The sequence below is a fragment of the Pleurodeles waltl genome, chromosome 1_1 (assembly GCF_031143425.1).
Source record: "Pleurodeles waltl isolate 20211129_DDA chromosome 1_1, aPleWal1.hap1.20221129, whole genome shotgun sequence".
NCBI classification, from domain to species: domain Eukaryota; kingdom Metazoa; phylum Chordata; class Amphibia; order Caudata; family Salamandridae; genus Pleurodeles; species Pleurodeles waltl.
The window spans coordinates 662,585,528-662,600,035 of NC_090436.1; the positions used below are offsets into that span (position 1 = coordinate 662,585,528).

Consider the following 14,508-nt stretch of genomic DNA (forward strand, 5'->3'; position numbering starts at 1 on the left):
TCAGATTCTTATCAAAAGTCACACTTTGGAAGTTGTCTAGTGATATCTTGAATCTATTTTACCACTTGAAATTTGCATGTGTTATTTTTTTCAGGTCGTCATTTTCCAAAACGACCCAGGCATATGCTGGTTGTTGAGGCCAAGTTTGACGGTGAGCAGCTGGCTACGGATCCTGTAGGCCATGCGGAACAACCAGAATTTGCTACAGAGCTGGCTTGGGAACTTGACAGGAAAGCACTTCATCAGCACAGGTTGAGTTGAAAATCAGTGCCCATTTTATTTCTAGGTACTTCTATTGTGTATATAGCATTTGTTTAAAGTGTATATTTGCTCTGTTTACATGAATCTGCCTAGGTGTACTCTGTTCCACAAGATTTGCTGAAACACCAGGGCACATGCATTGGGAGGAACTTATGCCTGGATGTGGGTGGGGTGTGAGTGGCGGGGGGCTCTGTGGAGGACAAATGCATCGGAAAGCTGGATGCATACAGAACATACTCTGGGGTGGGGACAGTGGGATTTGTACACTGAAACAAAACTGCATAAACAGTAGAGCACTACCAACATACTGATGTTACAGTAAGTATGACAGAGCATAATGATACTGCACCTGGGGAGGCCCTTACATTGAGACAAAATTGTGACTTATTTTGAACAAAAATTCCACATGCTCAGGGCCTGGGGGCATGCTGGAATAAGGCGCTGGTTGGTTGGTTTTCAGTGTTTTATTGCAGCATGTTGCTTGGGTGTTTGCGGCTTAAACTATGGTTGGTTATTGGGCATGCGCTGCAGCTTGGTGCCCGTGATATGTTGTGGCATGAAATTCATAGAGGCTGCATCATGAAACATGCAGGTGTTGAGAATATACTGAGGTCAGAAGTGTGCAAACGCTTTGAGTGACAGTATATCACAATGGGAGCATATCTTGGTTGCCTAGACCTAGACAGTGAGAGTGAAATGGGAAATACTGGCAAACTACTGACAGCCTCACCTTATCTAGTGAATACAACTTCATTAGGATGGACACGAACACTGGCTGCAAGCATTTGTGAGTATTGGAGAAGACAAGGGATAACCACTACATCATAAGCCCTTGGCATAGTAAAAACCCACAACCAGCAGAAAGTAGTCTGCAAACAGTCAGCTGTAAATAGGAAACACCGAAGTATACAAGTATTGCACAACACACAACTCTTATATTGGTCAAATATGAAGTTTCTTTAATGCATTTAGATCTCTACTTAAGTTGTGCATATTTGATGGCTCAGATATAATATTTTATTGCATGTTATACCGTTTTTGTGGTACAACTTATCTCACATTTTATCTGTTAAATGAAGCTTTGTATGTGTGGACACAACCTTGCTTAAGGTGAGGAATATATACTCCATTTTACTTATGCTTATTATCTTAATTTCCCTGTGTTTTTTAAAATTTATTTTCACTTTGTTTCAGCGTCGTGCTGCTTGGTTGTTTGAGTTACGCTGCCCATTTTTATTTTACTAGCAAACCAATTTCACACCACCAGGTTTAATTGCAACATTTCACCAAAGTGCTTGAACCTTTGTGGAACAAGTCTAACTCTTGTTTACATCTCTTTCTTATAATATTCTATATCTTACTAAATTACTTTAAATGTATATTGACTTGTAACTTTTGAAGGAAACTGCAAAATAGCAATTACTTTTTCTCTGTTGAACCAGCTATTCCAAGCATTGACCTGCCTTTCACTCTCTTAAATTAAAAGAAGCCATGACCCATTCAATCCCAAAACTAGCATTATATTGGTAACATGGTTAAAGTTTCCTATGTGGACTTTTTCACAGATAAACATTTGGCCATCAACTCTTCAAATAATCATTAAAGTACTCGCCAAACTATAGAGCTGACACAAGATTTAAATAGGATTCATATATATTACTCTAATCGCCTGATCAGGAAGAAGCGAAATAGAATCATGAGATTATCGAAGAAGCAATCACGTACCTGTAAAATCCAAGCTGATCTGAAACACATAGATAAAATGTATCTGATGTCAGTTTTAGAAGAGACAATACTGAAGAAGCATGATTTCTGGGCAAACGTTATATCTTAGTAAAAGAAGAACTTGTGGGGTTCCTGGGAAATGATTAAAACTTGGAACAGGGCCCTAATGACTGTAACAAGCTCCAACATAGTGGAACAAGGTTAAATCTTAGCATTTTATGCGTTCCCTAGAAAAGACTGAGGTAACAACCCACTTGGGAGGGAAAATGTCGTCTACAGAAACCCTCCCAGACTCAGAAGATACTATGATCAGTTTCTCAGAAGATTAATCAAGAGCAGAGAAGATGGGGCTTCGGGCCCAAACAGACTAACAAATGCCCTACACAAAACCAACCCAGCATTTTGGGCAGAAAGTCTGGAGGTAGTTTTCAATAATGCCCTTGAGCAGGAAGTTGTCCCGGCCTTGTGAAGGGGCTCGAAATTCACCCCCATTTTCTAAGGGGAAGGCCGCTCTTGTTGCAAAACTATTGTCTAAAAACATTACCAGATACTGGGGCAAAGTAGTTTGCTTACCTCCTTATAACGACCTTTTGTCCTGGGCAACAGAAAACCAATTATTCCATCAAATCAATCAGCGTTTGTACAAGGGGCAGGGGCGGCAGCTAATATTCTATCCTTGTAAGTAATCATTGGCAAATACAGTTTGAAAAAACAACCTCTTTGCCTCTGTTTTGTTGATTGTAAGTCTGCATTATGTGCAGCGTAACCTTCTCTTGAAAAAGTTAGCTTCCTGAGCTTTTCCTGCTCTTTTATTAAAAGCAATACAAATGTTGTTCACCGATACCTGAATGGGGGTGAGAATTGGGGATGACACCTGTCCCCAGCTCTGGACGGTGTAAACGCACATCCACCTAAATTGGGAGGTATACACATCTTGAACCTTTTGTATGCAGATGATTGATACTTCTAAGACGAACAAAAATTGGTCTGCATCGGCTCATTGGCAAGTCATCCAGTACACAATGGTTAATGGAATGCTGATAAACAACAGGAAAACAAAAGTCAGGGAAATAAGTAAAAGAACACTGAAATCCTACAAATGGTATGTGCAAGGCCAATAATTGGGTTTGGTTAAAACTTATAGGTACCTTTTGAGTCCTATTTGATTATGTGGGGCTCCTTCCAGCAGCACAGGCAGGACTTGTAGAGAAAGGGTAACGCGCTACTCCTTGCCTTACGTACTCTTCATCGATCGTTAGATGGCCCCAGCTACCTGTCATTGTTAAAAGTAATTGCAGCTAAATTGACACAAGCGTAAGTTACAGGAGTGAAGCACTACGGGAGAGCGGTGCAAAAATCTCCAATGGGATATTCCCAAACATTTTTAGGTCGTTTTTTTCGTCTCTCCCATTACAGCTCCCAAGCCCAGATAAGGCTCGGGTTTGGGCAATTAAACCAAATTATTGCAAGAAAAGGGAGCTATGTTGAAGTATGGAACCAATTGCAGTCAACCAACTTTGTCAATCACTCTGCGAGAAAATGTATTCAAGTACCAATGCACCTTCTGGGCATTACCTAGACTGAGCGCCTAGACGATTTGGGTGCTCGACCACCGTGGGAAAGCAGCATTTCCTACGGCACTTTTGAAAAAACGTTATAAATGAGTATAAAAACCCCAGCCCTTCCTTGAGACTTAGTGGTCAAGGAAGGAAAAAGGCCCTTTTTATTAGGTATCCTTTTGGACTCCGAACTGGTCAAGCACATGATGCCCCTTGGCTATAGGGCTCACAAAAGGTTTTGGTTAGGTTGGGCGGTTCTGGGATGAGACCATTACTCCTAAAATCTGCCTTTGCTAATGTCTGTTAAGTGAAAAGAAGGCCCTGCTTAAAGTAGCTTAGTAACTAAATTCTTTGAACATGGCGGCAAGAAAGTTGGATAACTGCAAGACTGAATATTTTGGATGGAGTTTAAAGCTTGCTAAGGCATCACTACTATTATAAGGTCTCCCTAACTTATGGGCCTACTGATGAATGAATCAAGAAAGAAATTATGCCAGGAATATGTTTTAAAAAGATAAAAGTAAAAAAGATTTTGAAAAAGTTTTTAGTATTGTAAATTTTACTAGTGCTAGGCACTTCAGCACTACCCTTTACTATAGGGGTATAAATGATGAGTGGAGGCTGTTAAGGCATTTATTGCATTTCCTGTGTAAACATATCTTAATCTGTTATTGTCTGCTATTATAATGATCTTCCAACTTTATGGGCCTATTGATGAATGGATTGAGAAATGAAGGGTGCTAAGAGAAGCTTGCTGTGGGAAAAAGATCATGGAAAAACAGTTTTTAATACTGTAAACTTTACTCGTATTAAGTACTTTAACACTTTATAGCACCTTCTTCGATTCATTATTTTAGGTCTACAAACAATTTGAATGAAGGATGGCAAGGAATATGTGGTCTATAAAGCACATGAACCGAAGACAACAAGATGTTATGGAAATGTATGCGTGGAAATGAAGAAGTTACTTTTGATAGAATTTTTGCAATTTTATTATAGGTATTGAGGCAATTTAGCACTTTAGTTATTGTGATGCCTGTATACTATTGTGGATGATTTTGTGTGTGTGGGTGTGTTTTCTTTTAAATTTGAATTTTATTATCAGTGTAATGTTTTTAATTAACTATGCACTTCTAAATAAACTGAAGGCAAAGTGTCCTTGCCCTCTAATGAGTTATACCTTTCCCATGTCCTGCACAGAATCCAAGTGTCTCATTGGTACTAAGGAAGTTATGTTAGACTTTAATAATTACTTGTTGCTTGCATGTCATGTGGCCATGGCCTTTTAACTTCTATATTAAAAAGTAAGAATCTGTTTTACTAGGTGGCACATTCTGTTACAACAGTTTGTCAGATGTGGAACCTGAAAGTAGACTGTTGCAGATTTATGTAATTCTGTAAAGCAAGCATGCTGCAAACAGTGATTATACCCTGACACACAAATTCGCAATTTACACACCCAAAACATTTACTCATTCATTCAGCTTGTATGGTGAGGTCTGGACAGCAGACTGGCAATTCTGGGGCAGGCATTAGTGCCACCATTAAATGTAGGTACGTTTACCTGCCAGACCAGCCAATAACTGGGCCCCTCCCACCTTCCAGCAGCTATGTGCAACTATATTGAATAACTGATTTGTGTGTTTACATCATTGATGTCACAAGAAGGTGCAAAATAGCAGTACTCTAATGATTTTCCAGACCTTTGAGACTCCAAAACTTGGGATTTGCCAGTAAGGAGGGAACAAGAGAGAAGAAAGCGGAGTAAACTCTTGTACTGGAGCGGAGGACATTGGGTGTCTCAATCTACAACTGTACAGAGGTGCGTCTCTACACAGTTCAAAGTCTATGTTAACAAAATGAGCTCCCTGTTAATCACCAATCTAACTTCACATTGAGCTACAGCACTGAGACTCACTCACCCACTCAAAAAATCTTTAATGTGCATTGCATTTTGGACGGATGGGATCCCAACTTGGTAATTTATCCAGAGTGCAGTTGTTGTGTGTGTGAGTTAATTCTTAGCTTTATAGAATGTGGAGGCCGGTGACACACTAGGATTCTAGCGTCCCTGATGCTGGAATCCTCCTTGTGTCAGTTGTCGGATTCTCTTACCGGCGACTCTGATCTAATCCTTCCACACCCACTTCAGCAGTGTACAGCGCTTAACTAAAATACTAAATCGGGGATATCATTTTTGGCCCTTTACTCCAGTTACGTCGGGACGTTTAGCCAAACATTAATGGTACCAGATTGCTCAACATTGAGCTGTTCCTTGGATCCCACATTAATTTAGTTAACATGATCTTGGAAATATACTGTTGCGGATTAAAATCATGAAAATTGTGAGCAGGATAGAGTAAAAGCTAAACTGTGTGCAAAAAATGAGTTTGTTTTGTCACAGAGCCCTGCCTCTCCTGCTGCTCATAAAGTTAAGGTGTCCATTTCATTGTATTATTTCTGACTGCTCTCTGGCATTAAGACTTACTCCAGACGCTCTTGCTTCCATCCTTCCAAACAGCATAAGTAGAAATTGTGAAAGTAGCAAGGATAAAGCAATGGCCATCAGCCCTTTCTCTTACCTGCAGTTGTGTTCTATGCAATTCTTCCTTAACTTCATCCTGTGCACTTGACTATAGTTTGTTAGGGATGTTGGTACAGATGTTGAGCAATGCTTCCTTGATACGTTTGTTTCATATGATCTCCCACGTTCATGACTTCACCTTTGTTTACACAAGAGATCTTAAGTTGCCATCATTTAGTCCTTTCTGCTCCTAAAGAGAGGGTAGAGTTGCATGTAGGCCCAGGAGAAATCTGAATTACACCTGCTCTTGTGATGCAAAGTTTCCGACATTATGCCATGTTGCATAATTAAATGCCACCTGTGGCAATTTTTTACCTCAAACATGCAGCAGTAACCCAGAGGACCAGAATGCAAACGGCTGTGCGTCACTTATGTTTCTCATGCTGTTTTTTAACAGCAAAATGTGTCCTTGTGTAAACAATTGTCACAAATGCATTTCACACTAAAATATAGTGATAAATGCTGGATTTGTATGTCTTGTTTTTGCGCCTAATTTTGTATAGGTGTACATAATTATGTCTAATTTTCCCGAAATCTCGCATAATTATGTGAAAGAAAATTAAGATTTTCCTAGCCTTGGTGTCAGAAAGGATAGATTTTATTAAAGACAAGGAGGCGAGTATTATGCTATTCTTTTCAAGCTTTATTTCAACAGCAGCCAAGAACTACAAATCCCAGAATCCCTGGGAAAAGAAACTACAAAACTACGTCACAATGGGCTCACCAATCACACAACGAGCCCTATAATAACTATCTTGACTGAGAGCATCAAGCCCTCTTTTCTTGCGAGAGTCAGTCAAATAGGATAATCCGAGAAAAACCATAATGAACCGTAAAGAGTCAAAAAAGCTGCAAGGAAGTCCATGCAGAAAGCCTTGAGGAAAAGGTAACTCCTTGTAGAACCTGATGGTTGATGAGAAGGTCCAGAAGGAGGAGTTGATGGAATCTGGTCAGCCGGAAGCGCCGTTGTTGGTTGTGGTTGAGGCGACTAGAATAAAGAACAGGGAGGGTTAGAAGAGGCGGGATAATACTCGCCTCCTTGTCTTTAATAAAATCTAGCCTTTCTGACACCAAGGCTAGGAAAATCTAAATTTTATTACAAGACAGGAGGCTCATATTATGCTTGTTCAAAGCAATGAAACAACAGTTTGCAAGGGGTGATCAACAGGTTTACAATAAAAAGTTCTAAAAGTACTAACGTTAGACCAATCTGCAGATCTAAGGATATCGTATAAACTAACCCCAGCCAGGAAGGCCTTAGAAGCTGTGGCTCCTCTAACAAAATGTGCCCCATAAATATCGATAGGGACACCAGCTAAATTCATCAACCATTTAACCCATCGAGCTAAAGTGGGAGATGAAACAGGTTTGTGGGGTTTTTGATAGGAAATCAGCAACTGAGATGAGGAAGAAACCCTGAGATCTGCAGTTCGTGAAACGTAAGTTTTCAAGCAATTAGCAACACACAGTTTGGGTTGGGAGGGAAAAAAGGGATAAAGGACAGAAGACCAGTTAGTCTTAGTACGTCTGGAGACATTGAAAGACACACCGAAGGCGGAAAAATGAAAGGAAGAAACATCCAGAGCTTTTAAATCTGAAACTCGTTTGATGGAGACAAGACAGAGGAGCATAGTGATTTTAGCAGACAAATATTTCAACGATAGGTCAGGATTATCGGGCCAGGAAAGCAGAAGACGGACGGTGTTCACATCCCACATAGAATCATACTTAGGGGCTGGGGGATTGGAAAAACAAATCCCTTTGAGCAGACGACAAACTAAGGGGTGTTCTCCCACTGGTCTACCATCCACCCTGACGTGTCCGAGGAGATCGCTGATCTATAGGTATTGACGGTCCGGTACGCCTTGCCTTGGGAGGCTAAGGAAGCTAGAAAATTAATAATTAAGGTAACGTCAGCTGAAACAGGATTGAAATTTCTGTCCATACACCAGCTACACCATACTGACCAAGCTGAGCGGTAGACTTTTGACGTACCCGGAGCCCAGGATTGTTGGATGAATCGGACAGCCTGTTCCGAAATTCCTGGGGTTCTCCAGGAAGCCCCGAAACTCTCCAAGCTATTAGAAATAGGGAACCTTGTAGAATGAGGTTGTGAGGAAGACCCTGGGGGTTCAGAAGAAGATCTGGAAAGGGAGAGATGAGGACCGGAAGATCCGACGAGAGTTCTAGAAGAGTCGGGAACCAGAGTTGAGACTGCCAGAATGGGGTGACTAGAACTAGGGAGGAGCGCTGTCGACGGACGTGTGCTAGGACTTGGGCAATAAAGAGAAAGGGGGGAAATGCATATAGAAGGGAAGGAGGCCACGTTTGGAGAGAGGCATTGGAAGCCAAAGCCAAAGGGTCCGGTCTCCAGCTGAAGAAGTTGGGGAGTTGGGAATTGTGTCTTGAGGCAAAGAGGTCTATGGACATTGTACCGAAGATAGAAGAAAGACGTTTGAATATGGAAGGGTGAAGCCGCCAATAGCTTGAGTCGTGGGAGTGTCTTGAGAACCAATCGGCCACTACATTTAGATTGCCTCGGAGATATTCCGCTCTGACCGAAATATTCTTGTGAAGACAAAAGTCCCAAAGACAAGCCAAGAGAGCCAAAGGTTTGGATCGTGTACCGCCCAGGCGGTTGATGTAAGTTACTGCGGATAGATTGTCCATTCTGAGAAGAATGGAACATTTTACTCTTGTCTTTCGTAAAGGACTGGATGGCAAAGGAACCTGCAAGCATCTCTAAACAATTTATGTGCATTGACGACTCCTGAACGGACCATGGCCCGCCAGTCGAGTGTGGACCACATCTTGCGCCCCATCCTGTCAGACTTGCATCTGACTCTAAGACAAGATCTGGGGTGTCAGAGAAAATCGTTCTGCCGTTCCAGGCGTCGAAATGACTCATCCACCATGTGAGTTCTCCCCTGGACTCTGCGTCGCGATAAACCTGATCCGAGTATGACAGGCCTCGTTGAAGGTGTCGGATCTTGAGCCTCTGAAGGGCTCTGTAATGAAGGGGGCTTGGGAAGATGGCCTGGATGGAAGAGGAAAGGAGGCCTCCAAGATGAGCCAGTGCCCTGAGGGAAGTACCAGGGAGAGACAAGGCATGACGAACTTTGTCTTGAGGAAGTTGAAGGGTCGACTCGGTAGTGTTGACGAGGAACCCCAGGAACTCGAGAGTTTGTGAGGGAACTAGAGATGATTTTTGAAAATTTATAAGGAAGCCTAATCGAGAGAGGAGATCTTGACAAATTTTTTGCTGAGTTAACAGGAAAGATCTGTCTTGAGCCATAATTAGGAAATCGTCGAGATAGACGATTAGTCGTATCCCTTGGGCTCTGAGAAAGGCTACTACGGGTTTGAGTATCTTGGTGAAACACCAAGGAGCAGAAGAAAGGCCGAAAGAAGGTATTTTTCCACTGGAACTGAAGGAATTTCCTGAAAGAAGGATGCACCGGTACTGAAAGATAGGTGTCCTGAAGATCTATGCGAACCAACCAGTCGTTGTGGAGAAGGATGTCCCTGAGATGGAGAATAGTTTCCATCTTGAAGTGTTGGTACACTATGAAGTTGTTGAACTCCTTTAGGTTTGTAACCGGTCGATGTTTCTTGTTCTTCTTTTGAACGAGATAGATATTGCTGAGAAACCCAGAAGTGTCGAAGGGCACTTCTTCGATAGCCTGTTTTGATAGTAGACTTTGTATTTCGTCTTGAATGAGCTGAGCTTGCTCGCGGGAAAAGAGAAGAGGACGAGGAAGGAAGGGTTGACAAGGGGTCTGATAAAGGTCTATGCAATAGCCCTGAACGGTTTGAATTACCCAAGGGTCGGAAGCTATTGACAACCAAACATTTAGACACAAAGCTATTCTGCCACCTACTGGAGGAAGGCCAGACATGAAAGTTCTTACCTGCAAGGTGTTCTCCTTTGGCTCTGTAACCCCTGTTACGGCCGCCACGGAATCTGCGGGGATAGAATTGGAGTTTGTATCCCTGGTATACTTCAAGTTGGTTGCTCTGAGAGTAGGAGCCTCTGTTGAGGGATTGACCTCTTGTTGAGAAGCGGCCGGCAAAACGGCTCCTTCCTTTGCCGGCCCTTCCAAAAACCCGATTGGAAAATATTATTTTCATTGAAGAATGGGCTTTATCCAGGGAATTAAAAGTAGAGACGTACTTGCTCATCTCTTTTATAAAAGAGTCCCCAAAAAGAAGACCATCAGCGTTAAGGCCTTCCTCCTTGGAAGCCAGAGAGCTGAGTTTTGGATCAATTCTGAGGAGGAGGCTTTTGCGACGTTCTTGAGAAATGTAAGAATTGGCATTCCCCAACATACAAATCGCTCTTTGAGCCTAATTGGAGAGGGTCTCCAGATCCACTTGAGAGCCCTCAATCTTGGCTTCTTCCGCAAGGTCAAAAATCCTGGTGAGGGGACCCACCAGGTCCAGGAGCCTGTCCTGACAATTAGACCAGGCACAGTCCACTCCTTTCTTGGGGTCCTTCCCGAATTTAGTGAAGAAGAGAAGCATGTTGGGATCAATGGCAGGGGTATCAGTGACTTTGCAGGGTAGGGAGGGGCAAGGACATTCCGATTTTAGTTTATTTCTGGAGGGTTTATCCAGGGGATGACGAAGGTAAAAAGAAACCTAGTCCGACACCTGGTCGGAGGGAAACCATTCTGAGGAATTGGGGTGATGGATAGAAGTGGGGTCAAACATGGGGTCGCCAATAGGGTCCACCAGGTCTTCGGGCTCTAAGTGGGGGGAGTATTCATGAGGAGAAATTGTTCTCCTTTTCTCTGGAGGCCCATCAAAATAATCATCGTTTAATGTGTCTTGTGAGACATCATCCCCATCACTATCCGTGTCCCGTAAATGAAGAATATTAAGGGGTGAGGAGGGGAGCCCCGAGGATTTCGCCGCTCTGGTTGGAGGCCCACATTTTTTAGAAACGCCTTTTGAAGTCTCCTGGGACTGAGACATGTTTCTTACCTCTCAAAAGAGGGTTCACCTTGGGTGCGCTAAGCATTTTTGAGATAGAGGCTTCCAAGTTTTTTTTAAATGTCCAACATGGACACTGAAACAGCGTGTTGGACTGAATCCTTGATAAAGGATTTCAAATGATCTTTAATAGATTGGGTTTGGTCGTCTTCCGACATAATGGGGGGGGGGGGAAAGGGAATACTAGCAGAGAAAAAATGGTTAAAAAACCAATAAGTAGGCCTGATAAACGAAGAAAAATTTACTCCTAAGGGTTAAACGTTATTAAATTAAAGGGGGGTAGAGTACCTGAAGGAAATACGCTTGAACAACAAAGCGTGTAAAAAAGGTTGAAGAAACTCTACTGGAACGCCTTCCTGAAAGAAGTCAATCGAGCGTGTAAAGCTTAACACGCTGCCGGTCGTTTTCCTGAGGCAGAAAGGAAATGAAATATAAACGCTCGTAAAATCAGTTGAGCGTGAAGGGAGAGCGAAGCACACGCTGAGAAGCGTGTGAGGAATGCTAAGAATGCCATTAAGGGAGGCGCGGCTGTTAGAACGTTAATAGAACGTTCTGACAGCAGACTTGTAAGCGCAAAGCAGCGCAAATGCGTTTAAAGTAATACAATCTATTTGGCAAACGGACAAGGAATAGATAAAAATATACCCAGTGACATAACAATAAAAGTTGTAAAAACATGTAAATAGACACTATAAATTCAATAGAAACATAAATATGCGAGCAGAGTACTTATCTTGACTGCGAGCAGCAAGAAAAGAGGGCTTGATGCTCTCAGTCAAGATAGTTATTATAGGGCTCGTTGTGTGATTGGTGAGTCCATTGTGACATAGTTTTGTAGTTTATTTTCCCAGGGATTCTGGGATTTGTAGTTCTTGGCTGCTGTTGAAATAAAGCTTGAAAAGAATAGCATAATATGAGCCTCCTGTCTTGTAATAAAATTAACAGATTTCGCACTTCCCTAACTATATCATCAATCTGATAGTCTCCAGTTGCACTATGGTAAGGCGGCCATGAATTGCCAGGTAATGGTAATGTGGGAGTTGTTGCCCTCAGCCAGTAGGAGTCTCAGGGTGACAAGGACTGGTATGATTCGGCCAAATTCACAGAGTTCTCAGGTAACTAAATGAATCACTCTGCAGCCCAGTCACATGTATAAGTCCTAAGTCAGAGAAGATTTAGAGGGTCAGATGTGTGAACATCTAAATAGCGATTTTCCATTAGCGTTTTTCCTGAATCGCTGTTCTTAATGTATGATACTTTTATTTTTAAATTTAGCGATTCCTAGTGGGTCACAAATTGACCTACCATATGAAAATTATTGAGATAGGTAGGTCGCAACTTACGACCGGGAATGACAGCCATCAAAAAGATGCTGGCCTACTAAAGCCAGCAAACCACCATGTCTGGGATTGCTTTTAAATAGAGCTTTTTTTAATGAAACCCCTTTTCCTTAGAGGAAAATGGGATGCATAAAAAAAAAATATATAATAATAATTTAAAGTGTAAGTTTAACTTTTTAAGAGCAGATAGTGGGCCATACGACTGCTGCCTACTTTTAAGGGTTTTGTTCATCATTCACAAAGGGGAATGGGTCCTTGGGTACCCTTACTGTGGTTGAATGACTTAACACTTTCTTTGAGGAGATGGAAAAAGATGAATGTTTTGCAACCGGAATTCAGTTGCAAAACATTCATACATATTATTGCAATTCGGTATTTGGAAGGTACACCCTAAACACCTCCCCTTCCAAATACTGAATATGTAATGGGTCTCAAACCCAAATTGCAATTTGGTAATTTGTTACTGAATCGCAATTTGAGGTTTGTACATTAGAAAAATACTTATTTATTTTCAGTTGCAAATATCACGATTCTCTGAATCGGGCATTTGCAACTGCAAAGATGCTTTGTACATGTGGCCTAGAAAGTAGTGAATTTTATATACTTACCGTGGTGCCAGTGACTTACTTTTCTGTGTTGGTGTGGATATGTTCTGCAGTGCTGCCGAAAAGATGTCATTTCCTCTTGATTCTATGTGGGTAAAACTATTTTGTAGGACACAAAATAGGCAATGTACACCCGTTTGTTATTTTTTTTATTTATTTATTTATTTTAAATGTGCCTATGAACCTGAAAAACGACAAGAACGGCTTCAAATTTTGTTGGAATTTACTTCACCATATCTTGGATTTTGCTCAACACTAGTCACATAGATGCATGCTCTAGTTTTAGAAAGTTGTAAAATGTTTCTTATATTAATACCACCAAGGGTTGTACAAAATGTGTACATTCTTGAAGGGGCGGTTGGAGCACATTTAAGTTTAGTAAGGGCCCTCTTCCTTTTGTTTACTTTTGTATGCTTTATAGATTGCAAGAGTGAGGCCTGACTTCTAAAGGATGCCAGTTGGCTTCCCTCTTGCGATTTTGTCACTGTGTACTCCGACAGAGAAAACAGTGAGGTTACTATGAGTGTTTTATTTTGGAGGCAGATGCAACCAACTTGCTGTTCACTAGTTTTTAGAGAATATACTGGGGTGTAGACTTCCCATGGCCACCGTAACACCTGGGTACCACGACGCAGCCCGACACAGAGGTAAGTAGTCCAGGATAAGTGGCATTAGTGAAGTGAGTGTATGGACCCTTGCGCCTGCAATTTTGAATCATGGCCGCATCAGTGAGGTTGTATGCAGAAAAAGAAATGCAGGAGCCACTCCAGCCTGGGTAACAATTTTGATACCTGTGACCCTGCCTGCGCACAGGGTAATTGAAACATTGCAGCAGGGTATAATTGATAAATTAAGGTAATTGAATGGTGACATTTAAAGGGAGAGCACAGGCCCCTCGTTGGTGCAGTGGCCTTTCAGGCCTAGGGAAGCCCTTCTGGAACATGAGCTCAGCAACAAGGTTTGTGGCACACAAAGAGTACAGCTGTGACTGGGGTGAGACGTCCTTTTTTTTTTTTTGCAAATACCCACAAGATACTTGTGAGGCAGCAGGTAAAGTACTGCCTGGACAGCCTGCCTGAGGCATCAGGCCCACATTTGCCAGTGCTAAGGCAGAGGAAGCGGATTTAGGGGGCCTGCTGGGAGACTCCTTATTGTCCTGAGAGGTACCTGTTGGAGGTGCGGGTGGCTAGGCCCTTTCAGATATGGACACACGAGAGGACAAAAGAAAACTAACCCACAGTCATCCAGAGGTTTTGGGGGGGCATGATGGCAACCTGCCTCACAGCAGGGACGTAAAAAAAAAGGTGGCTAAATAGAGGCTCTCTGGAGAGCTAAATAGGCTGATTGAGCACTGTGGGGCCAAAGCACAACATAGAATAGGCCCCAGTGAGGTGCATGTTAGCGGTTACCATAGCTTCTAGCTACAATAGTTCCTGTCA

The 14,508-nt window shown here is 42.2% G+C and overlaps 1 protein-coding gene across 1 annotated transcript in view; it reads left to right on the top strand.

Annotated features, from left to right (window-relative positions):
- The window catches only part of CEP120 (centrosomal protein 120), a 213,701-nt gene that overhangs the window by 15,671 nt on the left and 183,522 nt on the right, over window positions 1-14,508 (top strand). Inside the window, exon 2 of the mRNA XM_069226908.1 lies at window positions 95-251. Within this exon, the coding sequence (XP_069083009.1) occupies window positions 95-251 (157 nt within the window). The remainder of the gene's footprint in view (window positions 1-94; window positions 252-14,508) is intronic.